This window comes from Ixodes scapularis, unplaced genomic scaffold (assembly GCF_016920785.2).
Source record: "Ixodes scapularis isolate PalLabHiFi unplaced genomic scaffold, ASM1692078v2 PGA_scaffold6__148_contigs__length_123643588, whole genome shotgun sequence".
Classification (NCBI taxonomy): Eukaryota; Metazoa; Arthropoda; class Arachnida; order Ixodida; family Ixodidae; genus Ixodes; species Ixodes scapularis.
In genome coordinates, this window is record NW_024609881.1 from 49,340,098 (window position 1) to 49,367,346 (window position 27,249).

Here is a 27,249-nt window from a genome sequence, read left to right on the forward strand (position 1 = left end):
AATAATGAGTTTATCTTAAAAGTGCTTCCAACATTGTATTCTCTACACTTCGTAGTATCTAGCCATGTGTTAAAAAGAAAATTTTGTTGTGCAGTTTTTTTCTATCGTTTTTCCAAACAACGGCAGGCAAGTTTTATTTATTCTGAGGACAATTCTACTGACTGAGAAAATGACCAGATATATGAAATCGGCACAAAGCTGAACAAGCTTGTGCAGTTTCATTGGGTTTGGTCGTAAAATACGTAAAAAAAGCTCCAAGACCAGTGTTCCCCCTTAAATGCGTACATTTACTTAGTGGGCACTTCTTTATCAAAAGCAGCCGAGCATACTAAAGTGATCCTCCTTTCTGTAACAGAACCGGTACTAACCTGAACAGAGTGCCTTCAATCCAAAGTGATCTTTCTCACTACTGCGTTCTGTCTGCGTTTGGATAACCCCTAGGGCACCAATATTTTGTTATCCGTATCCCTGTGTACTGTACGGATATAAGACCGACCGATTATACAAAAAACCAACCGCGGAGGATTTTATCAATAAACTGTCCACAGGCATTTACGAATATTGTTTCAAAATTATGTAATATAACCTGCTGCACTTTTAAGATTTCTTTTTTTTTTTTCGTTACGGGAAGCAAAAAATAATGTTCAGGTTTCGGATTTCTTTTGTACTCTTAAAGTGTAAATTGTTGCATTTATGACCTTTTTATAATTTTTATAACCTATTGGAGATTAAGGGCTCATATTGTTTTGTTTATTTTTTAACCTATTGGAGATTAAGGGCTCATATTGTTTTGTTTATTTTTGTTTTTATTGTATATTTATTTGAAGTTGTATGGTATATCACATGTGAAATTCAACCCTGTACCTGTCCGAGTCCCTGTTACGGGTAAACATTGTTCACAGATAAACAAAATTAAAATTGGCAACGGCCTTTACCTTAAAGTCCTATACCGTAAAATCCTCAGCAAGTGACCATTCAAAATTTGCATATAAGCATGTAAAATTAGCGTGCCCTTTACGAATTTCTGAATTCTACAACATTGAGTGGTTGGTGCTTATTATGGAATGAGCGGATGCTCGGCAGTTTATGGTAATGAATGAAACGCAGTTTTTAGAAAACAACTTCCTGCCAATTTAGAAACTTTCGGCATAGTGGATAATCGTATTGCGGAAAGCACTCATGAAGGTCCCTTCGTCATTTGTATTATGAAAATTAAAGTATTTGTCGTGCAATCCTTACATAACTATGATTGCAAAAGCGAATTCGAAACTTTGGGCAAATGTGGCCAACATTGCACACCCAACATCAGAAGTGGGGTACACCAATACTACTGCAGGTTTTCCCGCTCATTTTAATTTAAGTGACGACCAATTTAATCCCTGGGTAACTCAGTTTAATCCAAGTGCCATACAGTTTAGTCCAAGCGCCACACAATTTAATCCCGGGGTCAGTCAATGTAATCCACAACATATATATATTTATGCACTTATTGTCTTCAGTGGTCGTGTTTCCCTTACACATTTGGTGACTAAGAACAATTGTTTATACAATTAGAATTTTTGGCGGGCACTTGATAATTTGATCACTAATGTGATTACTTTGAGTTGCTAGTCCCACTATGGACGAGGCTTAATTGATATGTTGGTTACTCTTTTTAGAGCACAGCTCTTATAGGCACCCCTTCCCGGCTTGAGGGGCGTCGGCGTCGGCGTAACCACGCGGTGCATGATGGGTAAATTCCCCCGCTAATTTTAGCGGAAAAATTTCCCCGCTAAATCTATCGGAAAAGTTTCCCCACCAAACCTAGCGGAAAATTTTTCCCGCTAGCGGAAAAATTTCCCCGGTAGATCTAGCGGAAAATTTTTCCGCTATATTTAGCGGAAAATTTTCCCCGCTAAATCTAGCGGAAAAATTTTCGCGCTAAATTCTGTGGAAAATTTTACCCGCTAAATCTAACAGAAAATTAGGGGGTTTTTGTAGGCCGCGTTGCCCCCTCCGCTAAGCGTTCCGCAACGAAGTTCCTACTGCGCCTGCGCGCCGATAGCCTTGACTGTGGAGTTCCCGCTATCGTAGCGGATTGCGGAGGGCCTTGCGGGACGGCGAAAACGATCTACAAAAACTCCCTATTTCCCCGCTATATTTAGCGGAAAAATTTCCCAGCTAAATCTATTGGAAAATTTTCCCCATCAAATCTAGCGGAAAATTTTCCCCGCTAAATCTAAAGAAAAATTTTCCCCGCTGTATTTAGCGAAAAAATTTTCCCACAGAACCTAGCGGAGAAATTTTCCCGCTAAATCTTTCTTTGATAAAGAAAGATTCCAATAGCTCTCGAGCGACCGTCTTTCGGCTTCTTCCTAGTTTCCGTATCTGCTGAAGTCGCGGAACACAGCCACACGTGTTCCGCGACTTCAGCAGATACGGATACTAGGAAGAAGCCGAGAGACGGTCGCTCGAGAGCTATGGAAGCTTTCTTTATAAAAAAAAGTGGACGGCATGTGTCTGCGACACTTCTATTGTTCTTCATTGTAATGAATTTCATTTTTTGAGTGATCGGGTGAAAAATTAATCAACTTTTACGTGGTGCTGCTTTGCCTGTCGTGTGTATATATGTGTTCTATTTTCCTGAATAAAACTAGTTAGCGCCTGTCATGTATACTTCTTGTCCTTATGTGTTCTATTTTCCTGAATAAAAATAGTTAGCGCCTGTCATGTATACTTCTTGTCCTTATCTTTCTGTTGCGCTATTTTATATGTTTTACTAAGATGAACCAACTAGCCCAACAACGTACCCTACTTACTGCTAAATATAAGGGGGGACATTTTTCGCTTGATTTAACGGGGAAAATTTTCCGCTAGAATTAGCGGGGAAAATTTTCCGCTAAATTTAGCGGGAAAAACTTTCCGCTAAATCTAGCTTGGAAGATTTTCCGCTAGATTTAATGGGGAAAATTTTCCGCTATACTTAGCGCGGCCAATTTTCCGCTAAATCTAGCTGGAAAAATTTCCGCTAGATTTAGCGAGGAAAATTTTCTGCTCAATATAACGGGGAAAGTTTGCCGTGAGATTTAGAGGGGAAAATTGGCCGCTATATTTAGCGGGGAGAATTTTCCGCTAGATTTTGTGGGGAAATTTTTCCGCTAAATTTAGCGGGGGAATTTACCCATCATGGACCGCGTGGTTACGCCGACGCCGCCGCCGCTCAAGCCGGAAAGGGGTGCCTATATAAGAGCTGTGCTCTAAAAAGAGTAACCAACATATCAATTAAGCCTCGTCAATAGTTGGACTAGTAACTCAAGTAATCACATCAGTGATCAAATTATCAATTGCCCGCCAAAAATTCAAATTTTATAAACAATTGTTCCAAGTTATCAAATGTGTAAGCGAAAATGTAAATCTATGTATTTTTGCATACATCTCTGAACACACACAACACAAGCAGAACACTTCCCCACACAGCAGCAACAACGCAGATCTACAAACGCTATGTTCGCACTAGCTGTATATATGGCAGTCAATTTTTGAATCCGACTTTGCCGGTGACCCATCATTTGTCGCAAAAACACGGAGGCGAAACAAATATTGCTCGTACTTGGTACATTATTTGAATTGTCTCTTTGAAATATCCCCCATCTCTTAATTCAAAACCCTGAAAAAAGCAAATGTAGATCATTAGGCTAATTAATTAAAATGTATTAATTAACTTTTCAATAAGTTTGACGAATCACGTTGACAATGCAGTGATGACATGCAGTACACTGGTACGGAAGATTGCAATCAATCTATTGCTTGATTGCAGTGCTCGGCGCCAGTGTAAGTTATTTTCACTTTTGGGGGAAATAATTCATTTTAATTTTTGTACAAGTATTTTAATGGGTTTTTCAAATAAACAATATTACTGGTTTTCACGACTCGTTGCAACAGCAGAGAACATATCTTGGGTCATGCTTTGCCACCACTACTACAGAAATTTAGTATTGATTTAATTTTCTAACGTGGAGTGTTTTTAGTAAAAAAAGTAAGCGCCGGTAGTGATTTTCTGTAGGCGTGGCAAGAAAATTTATTGGTTATTCGTCTTTAGACTTGGGGCCATAAATTTTTCTATAGACGGGTAAAGACAATTTATTGGTTTCCAGTCTTTAAACTCGGGGCGAAGAAGTTTTCTATAGGCGGGAAAAAACATTTATTGGTTCGCTGTCTTTAGGCACGGGGCCATATAATTTTCTATAGGCGCCTCAAGGAATTTTATTGGTTCCCAGTATTTAGACTCTGGGCCATACAATATTCTATGGACGGTTAAATACAATTTATCAATTCCCAGTCTTTAGACTTGTGGCCAAATGATTTTCTATAGGCGTGTAAAGAAAATTTATTGGCTCTCTGTCTTTAGACACAAGGCCATAGATTTTTCTATTGCTGGCTGTAGGTGTCCTTATGGATTTCTACGGCCAACCATAGAGGGCTATAAAGGTTGATAGCCTGCCATATAATTTTCCATAGACGACCATAGACCATTTTTGTATGAAAGTCTCAGATTTTATATTTCTTGAGAACAGGCTAGTATTCACAAAAATGCTATTAATGTGCATGTTCAAGAATGTGAGCTATGTTAATAAAATACACAGGAACCACTTTAAAACAGTCCGGAGACTTAATTTTATTCAGTTCAGCGTAAGCTGTTTAGTCCGCGCTAGCAGGCGGGTCGTCGGGCATCTCTGGCTGGGCTGATTGGACAGCCTGGGCGTGGAGCTTCTTGGCCATCCTTTCAGCCGGTCGGAGTAGCAGCGGCATATGACTGGTATTCTTGGCCCTATGAAATGCGAGCTCCAGCCGAGAAAACGCACATCCTGGCAGTGGTCTGTCTATATCGGCCGGCCCTGGCCGGGAAAATGCGAGCTCGAGCGAAGGAAGCCCTTCCCTGGCTGTAGCATGGAAACCTTGGGCCAGAAAATACAATGAAGTGCCAGGCTGGCGGACAATCATATTCCTTGGGCGATGCTGGGCCAGCTTACTACAATCAAGCACCAATATTGGCCCAAGCTGGCCCAAGAAAGTGTGCTACCTGGGCACGACCAGTGAACACAATAAGGGCGTATATATATTGTGGATTAAATTGACTGACCCCGGGATTAAATTGTGTGGCGCTTGGATTAAATTGTATGACGCTTGGATTAAATTGAGTGACCCCGGGATTAAATTGGTGGCGGCTTGGATTAAAATGAGCGGGAAAAACTTTAGAAACGCGTCCAAATGAAGCGTTTTTACAAAACGCCGTTTTCACAGAACTTCGACGCGTTTTTACAGAACGTGGTTTTCGATGGTGCTCTACAAGTTTTTAATTAGAACAGTATGCCTATTTTCACTAATTAAAAAGTTTATTAACGAGTTTTAATTAATTAGCCGACTTGTCCCAAAGATTAGCCACCCACATAATGTGCACCTGGCCGTATAACCCACCTGCACAAACCGCATAAGTGTAGCTTTCGCGGCTTTTTTAAAACAAATCTGAAAGAATGAAAAAAACACCCTATATATACATACCTATATCTATATATACAGGGTGTCACAAAAGAAAATTTACACGGTCTTTTTTACCACAAAAATAAACTAGGCATCGCCGAACGCTCATTGTCCGCCCAAAGGTACTATCGGGGAAAAATGGAACGCGAAAAGAGGAGCGCGTGGCTCGCGGTACAGGCTGCGCCGCCTGGAAGTGAGCCTAGGAGCGAGGGTGCGTGGCCTACTCCGACGTGTTCACGCCCCTCCCTCTGCGCTCCCCAAGCTTCAGCAGTGCGCCTCTTAGTGCGCTGAAAGCTATCACCGCTATCTTTGCTGGCTCAGCGCATGCGGTGCAAAGAAGCTCGCCGCACTCGCCGAGCAGGCAAAGATAGCGGTGACAGCTTTCAGCGCACTGAGAGGCGCACTGCCGAAGCTGGGGGAGCGCCAATCGAGGAGCGTGAACAGATCGAAGTAGGCCACGCACCCTCGCTCCTAGGCTCACTTCCAGGCGGCGCAGCCTGTACCGCGAGCCACGCGCTCCTCTGTTCGCATTTCATTTTTCCCCGATAGTACAGCTAGAAGTCACAACCAGACGCCAAAGTTTCAGCCCGATCCGATAAATTATTCAAAAGTTATAAGTGATTTTCTGAAAAGTTCAATGGGAAAATGGAGCCCATTTTTGCCTGTTTCCGGTTTCTGGTGCCATAGAGCCCCATGTGTCTGAAAAGTCCGTCGGTCGCCATTTTCCCATTGATATTTTCAGAAAATCACTTATAACTTTTGATTAAGTTATCGGATCGGGCTGAAACTTTGGCATCTGGTTGTGACCTCTAGCTCTACCTTTGGGCGGAGAATGAGCGTTCGGCGATGCCTAGTTTATTTTTGCGGTAAAAAAGACAGTGTAAATTTTCTTTTGTGACACCCTGTATATATAGCGTAGGATGCCGAAGACAATAAAGTAATGAAGTCGCACTTCGAAACGAAACTCTCCCCCTGCGAAGGCTCGTTCCAACAAGTGTCTGCAAAGCTTCGGAATCCTTGGTCTTCGGATATCGTTGAAAGTGATTTCAAATTCGTACGAACCGCCGGTCACAAGCTCGTGGATATGTCTTGAAGGGGAGGCACTCACTTGATCGAATGACGTTTTAGCAAACGCCCACGTTTCATCGAACGACACTTTAGCGAATAGTCGGACGCCGCGAAGCGGCGTTTTCGGGTGGGCCAAGATAGCTCATATTTTTGTAATGAGTTGCCGCAGACTGTCGCCGCGAAGCGGCGTAAAGCGCAGCGCGACGGATGGGTTAACGCGCGCCCCCGTTATTCGCTAAAACGATCATTCGCTCAAATGTCGCCGTTCGCTAAAATGTCATTCGCTCTTGTGATATGGACCCGTCTTGAAGAAGGCCTGTCTCAGGCCGAAACGTCGACTCCCTAAATGCTTTAAAACTCCAACAACGTTTAGAAGTGCGACTTCATATATATATATATATATATATATATATATATACCGGGTGTTCATTTTTAATTCGAACAGATTTATTTAAAAAAAAACGTTAAAGTTACACTTATGCTGCTTGTGGAGGTGAGTTATACGGCCAACTGATCGTAACGATCAGTTGGCTAATTAACTAAAATTCGATAATTAACTTTTTAATTAATGAAAAGAGACATATGGTTCTGATTATAAACTTGCTCAGCGTCATCAAAAAGCACTAAATCAGTCATTTTCAGAAAGACTTTGAGCGCGTGAGAAGCGTAGTAGTGCACCAAAGTTACCACTCGTGGAGCATGTACAAAGCTAGCGGTTGCGATAAGGCGCCCCACGATTTTTCCGTGTCTAATCAGCCCCTGCCTTGCTCCTGCTCCACGAGTGGTAACTTTAGTGCACTACTACGCTTCTGACGCGCTCAAAGTCTTTCTGAAAATTACTGATTTAGTGGTTTTCGATGACGCTGTGCAAGTTTTGAATTGGAACCATATGTCTATTTTCATTAATTGAAAAGTTAATTAACGAATATTAATTAATTAGCCAACTGATCGTTACGATTAGCCCCCTATAATATGTCCCCCTGGCCGTAAAACTCACCTGCACAAACCGTATCAGATCATCTTTCACGGATTTTTTTAAAATAAATCTGTTCGAATTAAAAATTAAATTATAATAAATAAATAAATAAAAATAATAATAAATAAAAAATAAAAATAAAAAATTATATATATATATGTGTGTGTGTGTGTCTGTGTGTGTATGCCTATGTGGGGGATTAAGACGGGCTCGTTGGGCCCTGAACCCCCCCCCCCCCCCCCCCCCCCCCTGGGAAATTGAGAACTTTCCGCCTATGACCCCAAGCCTCACACTTGACATGTGCGAGGGCGGAGCTTAGTCGGCGTCGCTATTAACCTCCTCTCCCGATTTTGCGCTCCTTTCCCATGCGCAGAACATAAAGATGAGCACACTTGCGAGGGGTATTCACTTCTCACGCTGCTCTCCGACCCTCCGACTCTCTCCCTGCGAAGGCTCGAGCGAACAAGTGTCAGCGTAGTTTCGGAATCCTCGGTCTTCGGATATCGTCGAAAGTGATCTCAAATTTCTACGAACTGCAGGTCGCAAGCTCGTGGTAAGTCCTTATTTTGGCTCATGGTTATTTTCGTCCGACCCCGGATTCAATAAAATGTTAGCAACATGATTTTTTTTTCTTTTTTTTTTTTGCGACTGGCGATTTGTTAAAACGTAGTAAATGGTTACATCAACTGGCACTTCTTTGTATCCGGACGGGGGTGAGACGCGGAAACAGCGCAGCCATCTCCCTACCGCTCCACTTATCTTAGGTGAGACGTATTCCGCTCCCTGAACTTTCACGTGCGTCGGCTCGTGAACGCGTCGCCGCGGCAGGCTGCAAAGTTTCGGATTCGGCGCAGCTTTCTACTCCGTCGCTCGGCCGGTGTCGTCATGTTCGGATGGCGGAGGAGGCGGGAAAAAGTAGGAGGGTCTCGGTTGTGGACAAAATATAAGTTTCTTTAAAAGAATTAATTCTCTTGAGTTTAGGGGAACGAGGTAGCATATCGAAATCAGGAAGCCGTCGACATTCAAAAACTACCCATTTATTAAGCTAAAGAAATGGGCGAAGTTCTCTTTAAACTGGCGCTTCTTTGTATCCGGACGGGGGTGAGACGCGGAAACAGTGCAGCCATCTTTCTACCGCTCCAGTTATCTTAGGTCAGACGTATTCCGCTCCCTGAACTTTCGTGTGCGTCGGCTCCTGAACGCGTCGCCGCGGCTGGCTGCAAAGTTTCGGATTCGGCGCAGCTTTCTACTCCGTCGCGACTGAGCGCTCACTTATTCGAACCACCGGTTACGGACCTTGAGCAAGCACTCTCTAGGGTCGTACTTTTAATTACATAAGTGATTCAATATTGCAATTTTGCGTGCAGTTTTATTCGTCAAAATGTGAGAGAATGTCGGCGGTTTTCTGTAGCGTTCGTTTAATGAAACCAGGTCGGGACAACGGCCTTTTTACCTGTTTTCCAGGGGATCGAGCCGCAGTTACACTGATATATATATATACAAAGAGAGAAGATAGAGATGGTTTTTTTTAAGCCTCTCAGATTTTTTTAAACAAGGTCATAAAAGTTACATTTAAGCGGTTTGTGCAAGTGAGTTATACAGCCAGGGGGACATTATGCGGGTGGCTAATCTTTGCGATAAGTCGGCTAATTAATTATAATTTGTTATTTAATTTTAATTAGTGAAAATAGAATTAGAAACTTGCTGAGCGTCGCCCAAAACCCCTCAATCAGTAATTTTTAGAAAGACTGAGCGCGTGAGAAGCACAGTGGTGCGCTGAAGCTACCACTCATGGAGCAGGTACAAGGCTGGGGCTAGAAAAGAGACGGAAAAATTGCCCGGGCGCCTTACCGAAACCGCTAGCCTTGTACCTGCTCCACGAGTGGTAACTTTAGCACACTGCTACGCTTCTCACGCGCTGAAAGTCTTTCTGCAAATGACTGATTTACGGGTTTTGGACGACGCTCAGCAAGTTTCTATTTGGAACCATATGTCGATTTTCACTAATTAAAAAGTTAATTAGTGAATATTAATTAATTGTTCGACTTATCGCAAAGATCAGCCACCCACATAATGTACATCTGGGCACAAGAGCAAACGCTTGAAAAGCGTTTGCTCGTGTCACATTGAACGATCAAGCAAGACAAAAAAAAACACATTGCGGCACCGATTAAAAGATCTCAATTAAATGTCCTTAAAAAAAACGAAAAAAAAAACAAAAAAAAAACGGCAATGACCCTTTCGAACTGTTAAAGTCCTTCGGTTCTAAAGTATTTAATTTGTAAATAAATTGGGATTCTTTATTTTTTCGATCTCTAGTGGTTCGAAAGCCATCCTGAAGTATAATATAATTAAAGTCACAAGGTCCGTTATGTCCTGTGGAGTTTAAGTGACGAGGAACTGGTCCGGCAGCGTGATTACGTATGTAATTTTCTTTAGATTCATGCGTTTTCTTGTGCTTGTTTTAGTTTTCCTAAGTATTGAATTAGTCATTCTTTACATGGAATCAAATACATGGCATTTTCGGAATTACAGTCAGAGGTACCATTAATTTTACAATTAAAGTTATTTGCTGTGCAGCGAATAGAGTTAGCCATTATTATATCAACACATAAACTGCATTGGCTATTATTGTATTTTATGCAACCAAGAGGGGGACCAAGCTACGTCCGATCAAGTTTCTGGACTGTCTAAAAGAATTCAATAAATTACGTGGTCTCCTAAACGCTATACAAGGCGGTCGAGGGTTTAAAGCAGTGTCCATGTGTAAAATATTCATGTCTCGTCTAAGAATATTGTTTATGTTTGGAAGTTTTGACGGGTAAGACAAGTTTAGTCGTAATTCAAAGGAACCAAGCTACGTCCCATGGAGTTTCTGGACTGACTAAAAAATCCAATAAATTGCGTGGTTTCCTAAACGCTATACAAGGCGGTCGAGGGATAACAATCGGGAAAGCAGTGCAAGGATAAAAAAAAAGCACCCTGTATATATATATATATATATATATATATATATATATATATATATATATATATATATATATATATATATATATATATATATATATATATATATATATATATATATATATATATATATATATATATATACCCGTCCATGTACAGACTATCTGTTGTATAAAGGGCAGTAGAACCGCGGATTGAGAGTACTGCCGCTGGCACGAATGCGATGATGATGATGATCGGGGCCTGCTTGTCCATCGATGCTACTAACCACTCCCTGGTATCCTTTGGATAACCACAAGTGTTTGCAATGGAATGACCCACCACCCATTCTCTAGGTGAACGCCGAAAGAACGGAGTACGAGATTTGTTAATATGTTTCGAGTATTCTTGTCAACCAACTTGCCCCCTCCAAAGTGTAATATTTTACAGCCGAATGCCCTCGTTAAATCTCCAACTTTGTTGTCCGTGTAGCATTTATGCTTTCTAGAACTGGTGACATAAGGAAACTCAACAGGCTTGCAAAGACGGTGCGACCGAAAGTATTTTGGGACACAAACCGCAGTTCACGTTTGAAAACAGCAAAAGAGTCTATACCAAATGATTGACGAAAGAAAAGTAAATGTGCTGTACTAAAGCGTTTTTATATATGAAAGACTTCGCACGGCTGCCTTTGCCGCGGCAGCTGATGCAACCCCAATCTTTACGGCGAAACGGACGCGGGGAGCGCTACGTGCTTATCATCGTTCGCGCGAGCCTTATAATCTATCACATGCTTTTGACACTTGTTTTATGGTTTTCTTAGTGAGAAAAAGTGTTAAAACCACCTGATAAACGATAAGGCGTGTGCGAACGGTGATAAGGCGCACGCAGAGTTTTCTGTCGACGGACACGAAAAAATCCCACCTGCACACCTTCGCTGTAACATCTGTAGAGGCCATCCACTTCACGTGAAGATGGAAAACCAGCGAAGCGTTTATCTTTATGACAACTTTACGACAACTGTACGACACATGTACGATTTAAATATTATTGCAATGAATAGACCTACACGACTTCGTTGTTTAATTGTCTTTATTTCTGATTGAACCCAAGCCTCTTTATCAGCATCGCGGAAGTGAAAGAAAAGAAGGTTACATAGGCGCGTTCTGCCCTCAGCCTCATCACAGCGCACTTCTAGCCGAGATAAGTATGTGCCCGTAGATGATAACAAGATATCAGGACCTCACTATCTAATATTGCGAAGGAAGTCTGACCCGCGCGGGCTGCCCCCTCTTTTTATTTATACTTACCACGACCAATCGAAACGAAGGAACGGCGTTTAAACGATAGCTTTTTTTGTTAACATATATGAACTAATTTTTTTCAGATCCAAGCAGAAAACAGCTTCGCTGTAAAAACTTTCTCACGGCGTTAGGAAAAATAAATTCCAGACCAAGGGGGCTATGTTCCACAAATGTTTCCTTTCTCCTAAAAAGAAACGGAAGTGTCGCAACTGACGATATTGGGTCCCATTGGCTCGAGGTTCAAATGACGAAAAAGAGAGCTTTCGTCATTTGAGCCTCTAACCAATCAGACGCGATATCGTCAGTTCCATCACTCCCGTTTCTTTTTAGGAGAAACGAAACATTTGTGGAACATAGCCGCCCACGTAATCTAATGGACCGTTATGCAACCTGCCCAGTTTCTGAACTCTTAAAAAAAGGAAGGCAAGGAAGGCGAGCGGCGCTAAACAAAACAAAAAAAGCAGTGCTTATTATAATATTGCCGTCCGAAAAATTAGTTTTGTTTCCATTAAATTAAAAATTAAAACCGTTCCGTACCGGCGCAGTGCACGCAGTATGCCGCTTGCTGCAAAGCTACGCGGAGCACAAGTTCGTCTGCTTCTTTTGTAGAAATAGTGTTGACGTCAGAACAACGCCGAGCTCTGATTGGCTCTGACTGAAGAATAGTGGGTAGACCCCAAGGCAGCTTGCTTTGAGGTTTACCCATTATACTTCAATAAGAGCCAATCAGAGCTCGGTGTCGTTCTGACGTCACCACAACCTCTACAAATGGAACAGACGAGCTTGCGATCCGCATTGGCGACTTTACGGTGTGCCCAAATTTCAGAATGTTTCCAACTGCCCGGTCACGGTCACGTGGTTTACGAGCCGCGTTAGCAATGCGAGCTTCGAGGAGGTGCCGAAGACGCTATCGCCTGCCAGCGTCTCCGCTTATCCCGTCCGCTTTCCGCTACTTCTCCCAAATCAGTGGCAGGTTCGCTCGGCAGCTTTCTTGAGCGAATGAGATTTCTAAGCCACCTGGCGGTCCGAAAAGAAAACCGCAATGGTTGGTTCCAAAAAAAATTTCGAGAGCATCTAAGCACTTATGATTTCTGGAGGCGAAATCATGAATGTCGTTTTTCCGCTCCATTAGTTCGTCTGCGGTGCACCGGCGTGGACGGCCACGTTTCGCTACTCCCGAGGTTGCGGCCGCCGAAAATATAAATGCCTCAGGCGCCGCCATGCCCCTCGGCGCCGAGGGACATGGCAGCATGTTCCTCGGCGCCATGTGTGTCTGTTTCTTCGACTAAAAGTATTTTTACTTTACTCCACCGACAGTCTCAGGTGTTATACGACATGATACATGAAAAAAAGTAAGTTAAAAGTATCAGCTTGCAAAATCGAAAAATTTTATGTGTATTTTAACCAGCTCATTGGACTTTTTGAATAAATATCTGTTCAAAACGTGTAAGGACATTTACAGATTTTCCCAGATGGACCATGGAAGCACAGCAACGCCAACAGCTCATCACCGTCAAGGCTACTATGCACAACTTAGTGTAAAAAAATGTGATATTACGTGCAAGCCTCCTGTCGTGAAGAGATCGAAGGCTTAGGTTAGCCAAGGTAGAACCACCTTAAAAATCCCGAGAGATGCCTCACCTCCGAAAGACTGCCTATCCCTATTTTTCGCTTGATTTGATAAATTTGTTTAAACACCGAATGCTAGTCTACCCCTACTAATAGTAGTGTTGGGATCAATGATGGCCTCGGCGTAAATGCTGCTAGTTAGCTATGGTTGGATATAAGCGAGCGTTGCTGACTGGGAAGTATCTTTGCTTTGTTGCCCCTCGCCATAACAAGCCTGGGAGGGACACGACCTAAAAATAGCCACTTTTAACTTTTCTTGATTGTACACCGAAAGTTAGCCCACTCTACATTTTCACTCGATTCGCTCTTGATGTTGGTGGACTATCTCTCGGTATTTTACCGAGAGATAGCTATAAAGACGGCGACGGCCCATGTGTATATCGAATATGATACGAATAAACGTACGCTGTGCCTTTTTTTTTACATTGCTATAGGCTAGATATACAGAGTTCTATATTACAGATGCAAACCTTAAACGCGGTCAGACAAGTGAACAACGAAGAGGGCAACTGCAATGAGGGACTCGGAATTTCCTTGTTAGCCGTGATACTGCGCCAAGACAACGCGATGCCTGACTGGCTATGTGCAAAATATGTTGATGAAAATCTATCTTGGAGTTCTTTTGAACACCAAGATCGCGTCCAAGAGATAGACGGTATATCTGTTCTTTGGAGAGGTTATAGTTCGACACTATGCTCCCGTGTTTTCTGGTGATTGACATGGCCACACTTTTCTTAAGATTAAGTTGTAGTCGATTTGTTTCGCACCACTACTCAATAGGACATACTTCGTTTTCTGACAAAAAGCACTACTGCACATTATCAACCCTGTTGAACCATTTCAATTCATCGGCGTGCATTAATGCTTTTGAGCTGTGCACCTACGACGGCAAGTCTTTAATGAACACAAAAAACAGCAACGGCTGGGGGGCACACCTGATAAGGATACGAACGGCCCAGACAAACAATCTTTAAAAAAAAACTATGTTGATTCTGGTGGTTGTCCAAGCGGCTTGCAAAGCATGAACAATAAGTAAAGCATACTTTTTTATTTATTTTATTTTTACAAAAGGAGTTTTGTGAAACCCTTTCAAAAGTCTTTTATACATCGAAATAAATTGTGTCAACTTTACCACGGTTGTCTACAAAAGGGCCGATATATCTAAGAAAAACTAAATTTGTCTGGATTGATCTACATTTCGGGAAGATATATGCTGCGATGGTAATATTTTCTGTTTAGTTGTTCAGCTGTTCATCAATGGCCATTTTGAGAACTTTCGAAAAACCGCACAAAATTGACACAGGGCGAAAGTTTTTCACATCACATGGATAACCATATTTAAATAGTTTGATGACAACAGACCTCTTTTACCAGGAAGAAAACGCGGCGCACCGCAACACCAAATCGTAGACACGAGTTAAAGCGGGAACAAGGATTTCAGCGCATTACTCGATAAGGAAGATGGGAATACCATCACAACCTGTGGAAAGCTTTGACTTCAGCTTACACGCAAGAATAAGAACCTAATTTTCTGTTATACATTGATAAGCCGAACGGTCAGAACTCTTTTTAAAGTTGAGAACCGCAGAAGTGCTATCCAAGTGAAGAAAAGTGGAGATAAAATGCCGAGCGAACATTTCAGATGCTTCTCGCAATGTACGATAAAGCTTGCCGTTCATTTTCAGCACCGTGGCGCTGACGTTGTTTTCCCTTGTTCGCACACGACGCTAAAACACGTTGCGGTTACTCTTTAATGGTTCCAGGCGGTCCTGATAAAGTATCTCGTCCCGAACATGAAGTTTCTTAACTATCCTTCTACAGACTAAGAATATAGTTTCTTATGTAGATTATGGTGGCGTCGCTTCTTGCACATGTAATATTTCAAATCTACGGAAATGTAAGTAGGAAATTCGGTCTGGACTGCCTTTGGGTATAAATACGTTCACAGCTGCCTTTATAATCGTCATCGGCATATCGACTGAAGCGTCGACGTTCTTGATGCTGGAGAAGCCGTTCAAGTCAGGGCTAAACTGTCGTCAGTGCAGACGACGGTATAGCCCCGCGTATTCGCCATAGGCATATCTAAACTTCGCCCCTGCATGGTCGCATGCTCTGCAGTCGGAATTACAAGAGATAAAGAAAACGGTAGATGAAGCTTGTGGATTGATACAAGCGTGTCGCATGCCTGACCCCCATGAAAGACAGAAACATTAATTATTACCAAGTCTAAAATATTTCCAGCAACATTTCTTTATTGTATTAAGCTGAAAGAGTTTGTTAAAATTGACGAACTCAAATAGGAACCGTGCTTTTTTCACGAATGCGAGTACAGTAACTCTGGATTAGACCAGCTGACCAATCGACCTTATGAAGATTCAAGTGACCATAAATATGTACTACCTTGTAGTTAGAAAAATCTACATCGTTGACGCGATCTGTGAAATCCTCTACAAAAGCGCGAGTATCTGAATTAGGTGAGAAGTAGTAGCAACCTATGAGGCAATTCGAGCCGTCAGGCATAGGCATTTCAACCCAGACACATTTTTCGTACGTCTCGAGGCGTCCTTTTCTGACGGCCCGGCATAAATAAAAATTTACACTCTATGACGACGCAGTTCCCATTCTTATAGTCTTTTGAGTGTAATTCCGATCCTCCCTGAAAGGCGAATACTGGTCTGGGAAGTATGGAGCGCCCGTGTTTGTCTTCTATCTTGTGTACGTCTTTTTAGCGCCTTTAACCATGGTTCAGTACACATCATATTCGGAGTCCCAAACATTTGCGAAGAACGCCGCACTTTTTGTACTGAAGTCCCTCGTATATCAACAGTAGAGGAATTTGTTTTCCGCGACGATACTGTGGGTAGTTACGGTGACATCATAATCCTCGAAAAATCGCGAGGGCCACAAAAATATTGTAAAAGGGGCGGAAGACGCAGCCGGCATGCCACATCCCGGGTTTCCTTACAATATCAAGCAGTCATTCGTCCAGGGCGACGTGGAACGAATTGTACGAGTGATGCCTTGTTTTCAGTCTCGTACATGTCTCAGGTCTTTCCCCAACGAACCCCGCGAGAAGTTCCTGCTCTTCAGACGCCCTGGTGCCGGGAGCCATTCCAGAAAATGAAAGTCCTCTGGCCTCCGGCGTCTTTTGCGCGACTTGGATAAAGTGACCAGACGTCCCGATTTAGCCGGGACAGGTCCCGCTTTTCCCGCCGTGGTCGCGTTGTCCCGCCAGGGTGCTCGTGGGTAATTTATACCGCTTCGGCTCTCCCGAATTGCGAAGAGATAAAAAGGGAAAGGATCGTACAAGAGAGAGAGTGCTTTTTCTGATCAATAACCAAGATATGCTTGGCAGAGAAGACGCCGATGCTAAAGGTTAATTTGCGTATGAATTGTGAACACGACTATACACATATTATTCACAAAAAAAGGGACCACGACCATTCGGAAGACTGAGAACAAAACTGCAAAGAAGACACTTAAGCCTACTTACGTGTAGGAAAGCGAAATAATTCCTACACACAGCGCATTTCTACAAGCAGCGCGTCACATCTTCCTTTTTCACACGGCGACGATGCACCTGCGACGCTGTGCTCTTCTTTTTGTTTTATCTCCGAGGCGCGTCCGCTTTGACCTTGAGCGGCCCCGCTGGCTTCCGCGACGTGCATCTGATATGACGCGTCTCAGCAAATGGGACTTTAGGTGCCGTTTTGCTCAGCCAGTGGGAATTTAGGTGCCGTTTTTCGCTGCTATATAGACAACGGCTACAGACACCGCCGGCTTCGCTCCATATGGAGCAAAGCCGGCGGTGTCTGTAGCATTCACTGTCCTATATAGGACAGTGAATGCTTTCGCAATAAAAAATATAGGCTGCTTGAAGTAACCAGGCTCGATCTCAAATGGACCGTTAAAATCGGCGCCTGCACGTAGCAATCTAAACTTTTTTGTCAAAACTGTATTTCATAGGTCGGTTTTATCCTGTAATATTACAAAGCCTGGCTCCCTTCCTTTAAAAAATAAGGTTAACAAACGTGCCAGGGTCAACGGCGGAAGTTGGCGCAGACGACCAAGTCGAGTAGCATGTATTAATAGATGGCGTCGGCGGAAGGTGTAGCCGACCAGCGAAATAAAACAGACGACACGCACACGAAATCCGTCGGCACCCAAAAGCGCCGTCGTAATGCACCGACGCTTTTTTTTTTTTTTACTTTAGGGTTTGTTTTTATTGCTTGCGTTTTTTTTAAAGAAAAGGTAGAATTACAAAAAAAGATTATGTTATTTTTAATAGACCACATTCGTCGCGAGCACTCTCGCTGAGGAGGTAGCGCCATCTATCAATACGTGCGCCAAACGCGCCCCATCACTCGACTCGGTCGTGTACGTCGCCGTCCGCCGTTGACTCTGCTACGTTTTCTGCCCCATTTTGTTACAGAGAAAGAGCTACGCTTTGTAATGTTACAGGATAATACCGACATGAGAAATACACCTTTGACAAAAAGTTTAGATTGCTACGCGCAGACGCTGATTTTTTACGGCCCATTTTTGATCGAGTCTGGTTCTTTCAGCCACCCTATGCATTATTTCTTAAAAATAATCCAACCAAATGTATTAGATGTGCATGCCAGAAACCAAACAACATGCAATTTACAAGGAAAAGAAATTCGCACGGTGTATATATAAGATAATAACAAACGTGTAATTCGTTACCGAAATTAAAGTTTTCAAGTCTCGCAGCACAATATGCACAGCTGATAGGCCTCTACAGCCTCTGGAAATCCCAGATGACGGAGAGGAATGCCGACTCATCGCGTACAACTAAATACATTTTTCTAGAAGAAATCTCGAAGGCAAAAAGTGCTTACGGAGCTCGCCAACCGAAACCTGAATGTTTTTTTTTTGTTGGTGTTTGATACGCGCTTAGGAGTTTTAGATTTTTCATATTTGGAAATGGTCGAGAATGTTGCTTACTTAGAAACGTTGTTTGTTAGGGTCTGTGAAGTGGCGAAAATGCGCTCCAGTGCCATGGTTCAGAAAGTCCATTCCTCTTAACTTTTCATATCATTTCAACCACTGTGTGTATAACCATCTGTTCACCTTCCTACCCACTAACCTAAATTTTGAGTGGAATCTTCAATGTATTAAAGACAAAAACAACAAAAAAGCTGTGCGTAGCTCAGTTGCAACGCCATCGCTTCGCACGCAGCGTACCCAGGCCCAGTTGCCACAAACAGCGGCCGATTTCTTTTTTTTTTTTTTTTTACATTTGGCAACATCAATGACGGACGCAACATAACGCCAACTAAAACATCAAAAACGGCAGTCGCAACAACAATGGACGCCATTTGGCGGGAAGAGCCCTTAACAACGATCCCTGTAAGGGTCGTAATACAAATCACCAACATTTCACTTCTTTCTTCCAGGCAAAGGAAGAAGGAGACGAGACGCTGCAAGTGGATCAAGAAGCTGAAACGTCTGCGTTCCGTAATCGAGAACCGCGGCAACTCTTTATCCCAAAATGGTACGTTTCACTACCGCCAAATTCCGAATTCGCCGAAGCGAATTCGGCCGCGGTAACAAGCCTTAGCTGATTGATATGATGATTTTAGGAAAAGCACTGAAAGGGCGTGAGATTTACGTAAGAACAAATATACTACCCCTTGAAATGGAGTGCAACACACGCCCTCGTAGTAACTGGTAGCCGCTGAAAAAATACGACTGGGCCGGGGTTCTGTTTCGGAACCTCTCCAAGACAAGCGGAAAACTCTACCAACTGAATTAACCAGGAGCAGTCTGTCCGTAGAGCAAACGTGTATTAGCAGTTGCCACCGGGCATTATTGAAGCCATCGCGAGGGGGAAATGAGACGTTTATGACTGATATAATGTGTTTATCAGACAGATTTTTTTTAGCGGCTTCCAGACGGCTAGAAGACTCGAGTTACGCTTCATTTCAGGAGAAAGTCAATTGATTCTTACTTAAGCCGGAGGTTTTTATGTTTATTTCTGCCACCCGGGACCCCTCTCCGGGATGTTTTTTTAGTGCCTCGTCAACTATGAGAACGTGCGAGAATTTCAGTTGCTACAAATAGTCTTGGATCGCGCGTAAAGTGAAACAATCTGTAGTATCACTTTTAATATTTTAGTAACATAAAAAAAAAGAAACATCGACTTTCGCTGGAATTTTTTAAACGTTCTAATATGCATACCGTTTATAGGCGTTCTCGCCCCAGTCCTTTTGCGGGCAAGGAGGCCACTGAGGCCGAGTCATGGATTCCCATGTGAAATCACAGTCACGTGGCATGGTGTCACATCAGAATCACTTGACATCCTGTAACGTCACTGTTACGTACCGTCCAGTCGCGTTGTTAGTGACATCACGGCGTCAAACAACGTCATGACGTTACAGAGTCACGTGACTTTATGGCGTCACGGAAGTCAGCGTGTCCCCTGACGTTACATGACGCGACACCGTGAAAGTATGATATCACGCGGCATCATGAGCTCACGTTACACATGACGTCACAGTGTCACGTGACGTACGATGTCATATAGCGACACGTGCGCCACGGTATCATGTGGAGCCGTGGTGTGACGCAAAGTCGCATGAAATTTGTGTTCTTATGCATTTTGGCGCCCTTGGGATGACGCCATAATGTGAAGTAACGCTTTGACTTCATCGAGGCTGCATGCCACGAACACACGACCTGACCCATAAATGCTGTGCGCACGGACTCGCTTGCTCGTGCCCCTTGCTTTGAAACAAACCTACGTAGCGCAACTGGTTGTCCCGTGAGAGCTCGTTTCAAGCCTAGAGCTGTCCCTTGAATTCCACGTGGTGCTCATGACCTACGGGCGTTGCTTTGACTTCGAATATCATGTATAAAATTATGTATGCCTTGCCGGAAGGTAATTTCAATCCACACTTATAGGATTCCTGTAACGAGGCTTATTTTTGTTTATAAAAAGAATTGATTACTGCACTTTCCGATTCATATGTCGGAATTTTGTATATGTGGCACTCCGCCCATTAACATGTGTTTTCGCAAAAAAAAAAAAAAAAAAGTTGGTATATAAGTTGCACCTGTGCATTTTTATGGTGGGCGCCGCGAAACATCATTAAGAAGCCTGATTATTTCTATTGTGATCGCAATATATGCAAAACGGAAACCAGTTTCAACATTGTCGTCAACGAATCGGAAGACGAATATAACCCCTGCGACAAATTCACGCAGTTAAAAAAGTTTGGACAAGAAAATTAAACGGGTAGATTATTCTTGACGTAGAATGTTCATAGGGTACTTAGTATTTACATCAAGATTCACACTAGTCAGAGCTGTAGTAATTGCGATAATCAATTAAATAATGTTGATCATTTTCATCTGGCGACCAAACAATACTGACCAATTTGGTCTTATTCATGTTACCTTTAAACCACGTGATGGTTATGTGTACACCTGAACGCCCTCTCATTCTACGGACCCCCATGCTGGCCCAAGATTGCCTTGTCATGGCACGATCGCACCTAGATCTCCCGCTTCCTGGCTACTCCAACGCTACTCTTGGTCTCGCCTCATTGCCTTTGGACCTTCCAACCAGCATGCACGTGCGGGATCGTCGAGGATAACAGCGAGTTTGTTCGTGGTATGCTCTCGTCGTCGCTGGAGCTTGTCGCCAGCGGGTCGGAGTCAAAATGACCAGCTTCCTAAATCTCTCGATGACAATCACTCTCATCGCTGTTGCGACCAGTGTCGAAGACTCCGACGAAGCGAACGACGCTGTAAATGTCAACGCCTCTGAACCACGTGCTCGAAACGCGGAAGGTGAACAAGGACGCTGAAGCGAGAGACACCGAGAGACTCTTGTCTGGAAGTGCATGGCAGGGGACACCACGGATTAGGCGAGGTGCGTCACCGATTCACCAAGCATGGTGGCCTTCACAAATGGGGTGGATCCGAGGGTCCTGCATAATAATCGATTTATATACAAAATTGTCGCCCGGATTACAAAACAAGTTAAACGAAAATAGAGACGCATATATTGGGTACTAACTGTAGTTATATTATATTTTGTGATTGGCGTGTCCTAACACTTTTTAGGCCCATACGCGAAGCAAACAAAAACACAAATCAAGTATGCAATTGTATAAGACGCACCAATTGAAAGCTTGTCAAAAACCCTCAACTTATACACCGGAAAATTTAGTATAATGTATATAGTTTAACTTCCAGTTCATGATGCTCAGTTGTGTCCTTCGTCTGAACCCTCCTGCAACGGCCCCTTTCTTCTAGTGCTCCTGCGTTCTTTTTGGTACCCCCACAAAAGGGCTGCAAGCCCTCCCTGAGTGTCCAAGGGTTGTTTGACTGACTCAAATTTATTTTGCGCACCTCTGCCTAAATTTATATAAAACCAGTCACAGCGATTAAGGTCTTCACAAAAGCCAGGCAGCATAATAAATATTTAAATTTAATATTTAATATGGAATGAATATTTTCACGTGCCACTGACTTTGTGTTCTTGATTGGAAGGATGTACAGCATGCTTTTATTTTTTTTTGTAATATTCTGCACAGTTGTTTTAAGTAACCATTCAATCGCAATGCTTTGTTGCATTTTTACTTACAGATTATTGCTTTACTAATTATTTCCTTGCATTTCCTTTTTTTTCTTTCTCCGATGTTTTTTTGTTAAGCAGTGTAAGCGAGAAGCAGGGCCCCAGCAGACAGAGCAAATCTGCCGTTTGCCTCGCTACCCTAAATTTTGTGGCTGAATAAAAAAATAAAATAAAAAAAATAAACAACATACATGGCTTGCACGTGGTGTCACCGAACAATACCAATGGTGATTCCTGCTCATGATGTTCGCTGAGCAGCAAGGTCCTTCAGAATGCCCGCTGTTGTGGCGGTCAGCGCGAGCCATGTGTAGATTATACTTTCTTTACAAACAAGTTCGCGTATACCTAAACCAGGTGTGGCACTGCTCGTGCGCACCAATTGTATTCGATTGAGGTTAAACGTCCGCGCATGCGCCGGTACCGACAGCAGCACTACCGGAGCGGATTGACATCACAACCGCTCCTTGGCGTGTGGACTGGGACGTAAATATACACTTTGGACTCGTTTCAGATGGCGCCATATCACGCTGCTTTGGCCAGAGGGTCCGAAAGAGACGATCTCGCTTTCTTGATGGAAGCAAGACACACCGACGTGGAGTTCCTGATGGAGAATGGCACAGACCCGCCCCAGACCTTCAGGGCTCACAAAACGCTTCTTGCCATGCGGAACGAGGTCTTCGAAGCCATGTTTTACGGAACTCAGTCTGAAAAGCTCCAGTATAGCATCAGCAACCTACGTACAGATGGATTCTTTACTCTCCTCAGGTAAGGACGATATTAATATTTAGGGTGAAACAACATTGTCTTATGCCACGCCAACATTGCTACAACAACTCAGTTTGGAAACTGTCATAGGAGCCTAGCTTTCGAGGAGTGGCTCCCCCCCCCCCCCAACGCGTACTTCAGAAACGAACTATATTAGAGTGCCTGAATGTTGCCGCTGGCTATGCCTTTCTACAGTGGCGAGAGCCTTTGCTGGAAAAGTGCCGCCTCTTCCTGACTGCAGCCACAGTTTTGCCTCATGCCTTCTGACCGGCGCCGACAACAAACGGACAGTTGACGGGATGCCTGACGTTGCAGGTTCTCACAGTTACGCTGTGCCATTTCACAAATGATAATGCCCAATACCTGCGTAAACAACTCAAACAGCTGCAGGGAAAGGAAGGCAAAACGGCGTCTCTGCTAGCAGAAGACAGTGTTGCCCCAATCTGGGATGGCCGCCAGCCCCAAAGCATTGATGCACGCACAGAGTAACTGTACATTGGCTCTGCTTGCAGGACACTCCGCTCGTGGAACACTACGCTGCGTTCAATTTTAAATTCATGATTACGCATACACAACTCAAAAAGAAGTGCGTAGGCGTATTCTTATTAATCTTTCGCGGAAACGCTTGCGTATACTTTATGTTTAAAGGCTGGTTTATACAGCATCGTTTTCTTACGTTACGTAAATGTCTGCGAATCATTCGTGTCTTGGGTGTCGCGTGCCAGGCAATCTCCTTAAAGACCGACGACCAGTTCGCGCTTTCCACTTTTCGGCCGCTTCCTCCTCTCCCTCCTACCCTTTCCACCCACGCCCGCCCCTCTTGGTCCCTTCTTTCCATCCTTCGCTTCCCTCGCCCGAAGGCGTGGAGAGGAAGGTCTTCTGCCTTGCGGAATCTCGAGTCTGGTCGTCGGCCTTTAAACAGGTAGCCACAAAAATCAATATTGGTGTGTGTATGTTTATACAGCCGAAAGTTAATCTGCCTTAGTGAGCGTGTGGTGTCGCAGCTGTGGATGAGCAATTTAGCCAGTGTGATACAAACGCTGGGCTGGGGACCTTAAGGTGCATCGCGCAGTAGTGATATACGACCGCTCGCCGGTAAGCGTGTACTTGATCGCTTGGACCTTCAAGGCGGCGAGGAAAAAAAAAGAGGGAGAAGAGGACATTCTAGCAACGATAGACGCCCTACCAACGGCGCTTTCGCCTGATTGGCTGGCTCGTGGAGATAGACGCTGCCGCCGTCAACATAGGCGACTGTTACTACGACTTGTACGTAATCCGTTACAAGTAACGAAATTACTTGTATTCCCTTACATTTATCGGTAATTTGGTAACGGAATAATTACATATTTTCTAGAGTAATTTTAAAGTAATTCCCTTACATTTTTGACGTAACGGATTCCTTGTAATCCGTTACATTTTTTGGCAGAATCAACCGCCGCCCTGCCCCCATTCTAAAGTAAGGTTTTTTTTTTCTTTTTTCGTTTTTGTAAAGTCGGGCGCAGTGACACTGTCACGGGAATCGACCAGCGCAAAGGGGGGCTTGGCACTCTTCACTTCCTCAAAGCCTTGTTTTGCAACACCAAGCCCCTGATTCTATCATTTTTTTAGACCCTAACATCAATGTAACAAAATCCAAATAAACAATTCATAAAAAAAGGGGGGGGGGAGGGGGCAAGTTATTTCCACTCTTTTTTAGTCCCTTTGTTTTTTCTTTGCCATCGAAGACGGGGAGAGGAGGACACCAAGTGATTGTGCGCCTCTTCGAGAAGCTCGAGGCACTGAAAAGAATTAACAATGTCCTTCTCGGATACAGTGGCTACGACCATTTTCATAATGTCACAACAGGAGATAACGCTCCGTCTACCCTACCCTTTTTGTGAGTCAGCTTTTTGCGAGCATTTAGAAAATGGGAACAGTCTTCCTTTCTTCTTATTCCTGTTTTGCCCCAGCAGGACGCATCTTACCTCAAGCAGATAATATTACAAATAAAACATAATGGTGGCTGACGTAGACTTGATATTCTGGGCTTGAGGAGAGAGCGAAATTCGTGAGTGGGGCCATAGCGCGGCTTACTTAGTACTCTACACTTTGCTGTCCGTGGCATCAGTGAACGTCTATCTGGAAAACACCGGAGTAAACTGCAGTCGGTTCGTGCTCCGTGCGTTTTTGAACGGCTCCAAGAAAGGTACACACGGCGAACGTGCGTTTACATTTACCTGTTTTAACCGACGTTCTAATTATATGTTGTTATGAGTGTCCTTCTTCTTTTATTACTTATATTTCTATACTGGAAACTGTTTTTTATTCCCCAACGTCTCGAACTGTTCAGTTCGAGACGTTGGCGAATAAAAAACAGTTCGAGCCACACGAATAACGTGTGGCTCGAACTGTTCAGAACCAAAAGAAGAAGAATATCGAGCCAAACCTTATTTATTATTTAATTATCACCTTACTCTTACAACTCTGTTCTGCTATTGATGACTTCTACAGCTTCGCGATTTAGAGAATGGAGAATTTTAGTAGATCGGTCCGATGACTCCGATAACGATATCCGATACTTCGCCGCCGTCTTTGCGTATGCATCATATCGTTATCGGTTACCGTTATCGCGGGTATCGGAGGTATCGGAAGGATCTACTAAATCTCTCGAATAGCCGGAAACGGCTGCTACGACATCAACAGCTCCAAAACAAAGCTTGTTTGCTTCCGCAATCCCCTTAAAAGACACCAAGCTACTCTCAGGTTTATTCTCCATTCCTCATGCTGCCATCCGTGTAACTGTGACCCGATCAAATCTGTTAACAACCTGAAATATTTGGGTGTTCATTTTGATTTCGACATGTCCTGGAACACTCATATATCCTACTTATGCGATAAATTACGAACTATATCTTCTATGCTCTATAACACACGGATGTTTATGCCCGTCAATGTTCGTTTTTTGTTAGTCCACGCGCTTGCCTCCAGTGTGCTACGGTACGGAATCATAGTGTTTGGTATCTGTTCAGGTCGCTGGCAGGCAAAAGTTAACACTTTGTTAAGAGGCATACTGAAGAACATCCCTTACAATACGCCTCTTTCTGCCACTGCCGACATTTTTGAAAGACTTCAACTGCCGAATTTCCGCTCACGTTTTATTGAGACCGTCCTCCTTCGCAATTTTTGGAGCAGTGATTACAAGACACCGCTACATTCGTCCCGCACATTACGCAGCTCTCCTCGATTTGTAGTGCCACGTTGTTGCACCCGGTATGGTAAATGCTCGCGCGAATCTTATGTGCCACGTGTCTTCAACGCCCTCCCGGACTATATTTATGATATCACATCACTGAAAACTCTAAAAAAAGAACTCAAGTGTCTTAACCTTGATAGTATTTAGTGCCTGCTCCGTGTGCGTTTATGACGATCTTGATGTGCTGGTTGCTATAGCTACCGCAGATTCGAAATGTTGCCTCTTCTTTTCTATTTTATTTTTGGTCTCCGTGCATTGTGTTACACTTTATTTGGGACTCGCGTCTGTAAGTGTTCATTCTATTTACGTTGTTACATTCATTTGTACATTGCTTTCGTATGCTGTATTTTGTTTCTGTAAGTAGTATTCTGTGTTACAATTGGGAAAGGGGGAGGGGGAGGGAGGAAAAGGGGTTGGGGCAGGGAAGGGGGTGGGGAAAGTTTTATTATCTTTCAGTTCTCATGTTGAAGGCAATGCCTTTACCTTATCACTTAAGTGGACTTTTCTAATTTTTTTTTAGGGTGTCATCCCACAAGCCCTTCGCTGGCTTTGATGTGCCCGCAAACGTATGTCTTTAATAGTCCCACTGAGTCAATAAAATGTATGTATGTATGTATGTATCTACTAAATCTCTCGAATAGCCGGAAACGGCTGCTACGACGAAGCTTTGCTCTACATTCGAGGTAAATAGTACTTCCCTTGCTTCGCTGAAAAAGCTCAATGCAGAGCATGAAGCATTCGTGAGGAACAATATGGCACTCCCATCCAGTGCCTCAGCTCAAATGGTATTCAGCGTAACAGTCGACATATTGACTAAGAGATAATGCGAAACGTCTGACGAGACATTCGAGAGCCAGCTGTTGCTCAAAAGATTCATGGTCATTAAATGCAACAGGTGGCAAGAATAAGAACTTGAATAACCCTCTTCCCTTTGTTTCTTACTTGAGGACAATAATGTTAAAAGTAACGCCACGAAAGTAACGGATTACTTTTTGAGGTAACGGTCAGTTACTTTCATCGGAGGGTAATTGTAATTGTAATAAATTACAATTTAGCCTTGAGTAATTGTAAATGTAATTCCTTACTATTTTTCAGTAACGTGTACATGTCTGACTACGAGTTTCCGAAGCGGTAGCGTAGCTGAGGGGAAAACACGATGAAGGGGTAGTAAGTAAGGCCGTCTTTTTGCTTGTCCTCAGACGAA

The 27,249-nt window shown here is 43.4% G+C and overlaps 1 protein-coding gene and 1 pseudogene across 1 annotated transcript in view; one reads left to right on the top strand and one right to left on the bottom strand.

Annotated features, from left to right (window-relative positions):
• Positions 1-7,736: 7,736 nt before the first annotated feature.
• The window catches only part of LOC115315686 (BTB/POZ domain-containing protein 9-like), a 32,649-nt gene continuing 13,136 nt past the window's right edge, over positions 7,737-27,249 (top strand). Inside the window, exons 1-3 of the mRNA XM_029974967.4 lie at positions 7,737-8,114; positions 18,861-18,958; positions 22,560-22,813. Of these exons, the coding sequence (XP_029830827.3) occupies positions 18,956-18,958; positions 22,560-22,813 (257 nt within the window). The 5' untranslated portion in view covers positions 7,737-8,114; positions 18,861-18,955. The remainder of the gene's footprint in view (positions 8,115-18,860; positions 18,959-22,559; positions 22,814-27,249) is intronic.
• LOC115315676 lies at positions 13,892-18,464 on the bottom strand (annotated as a pseudogene).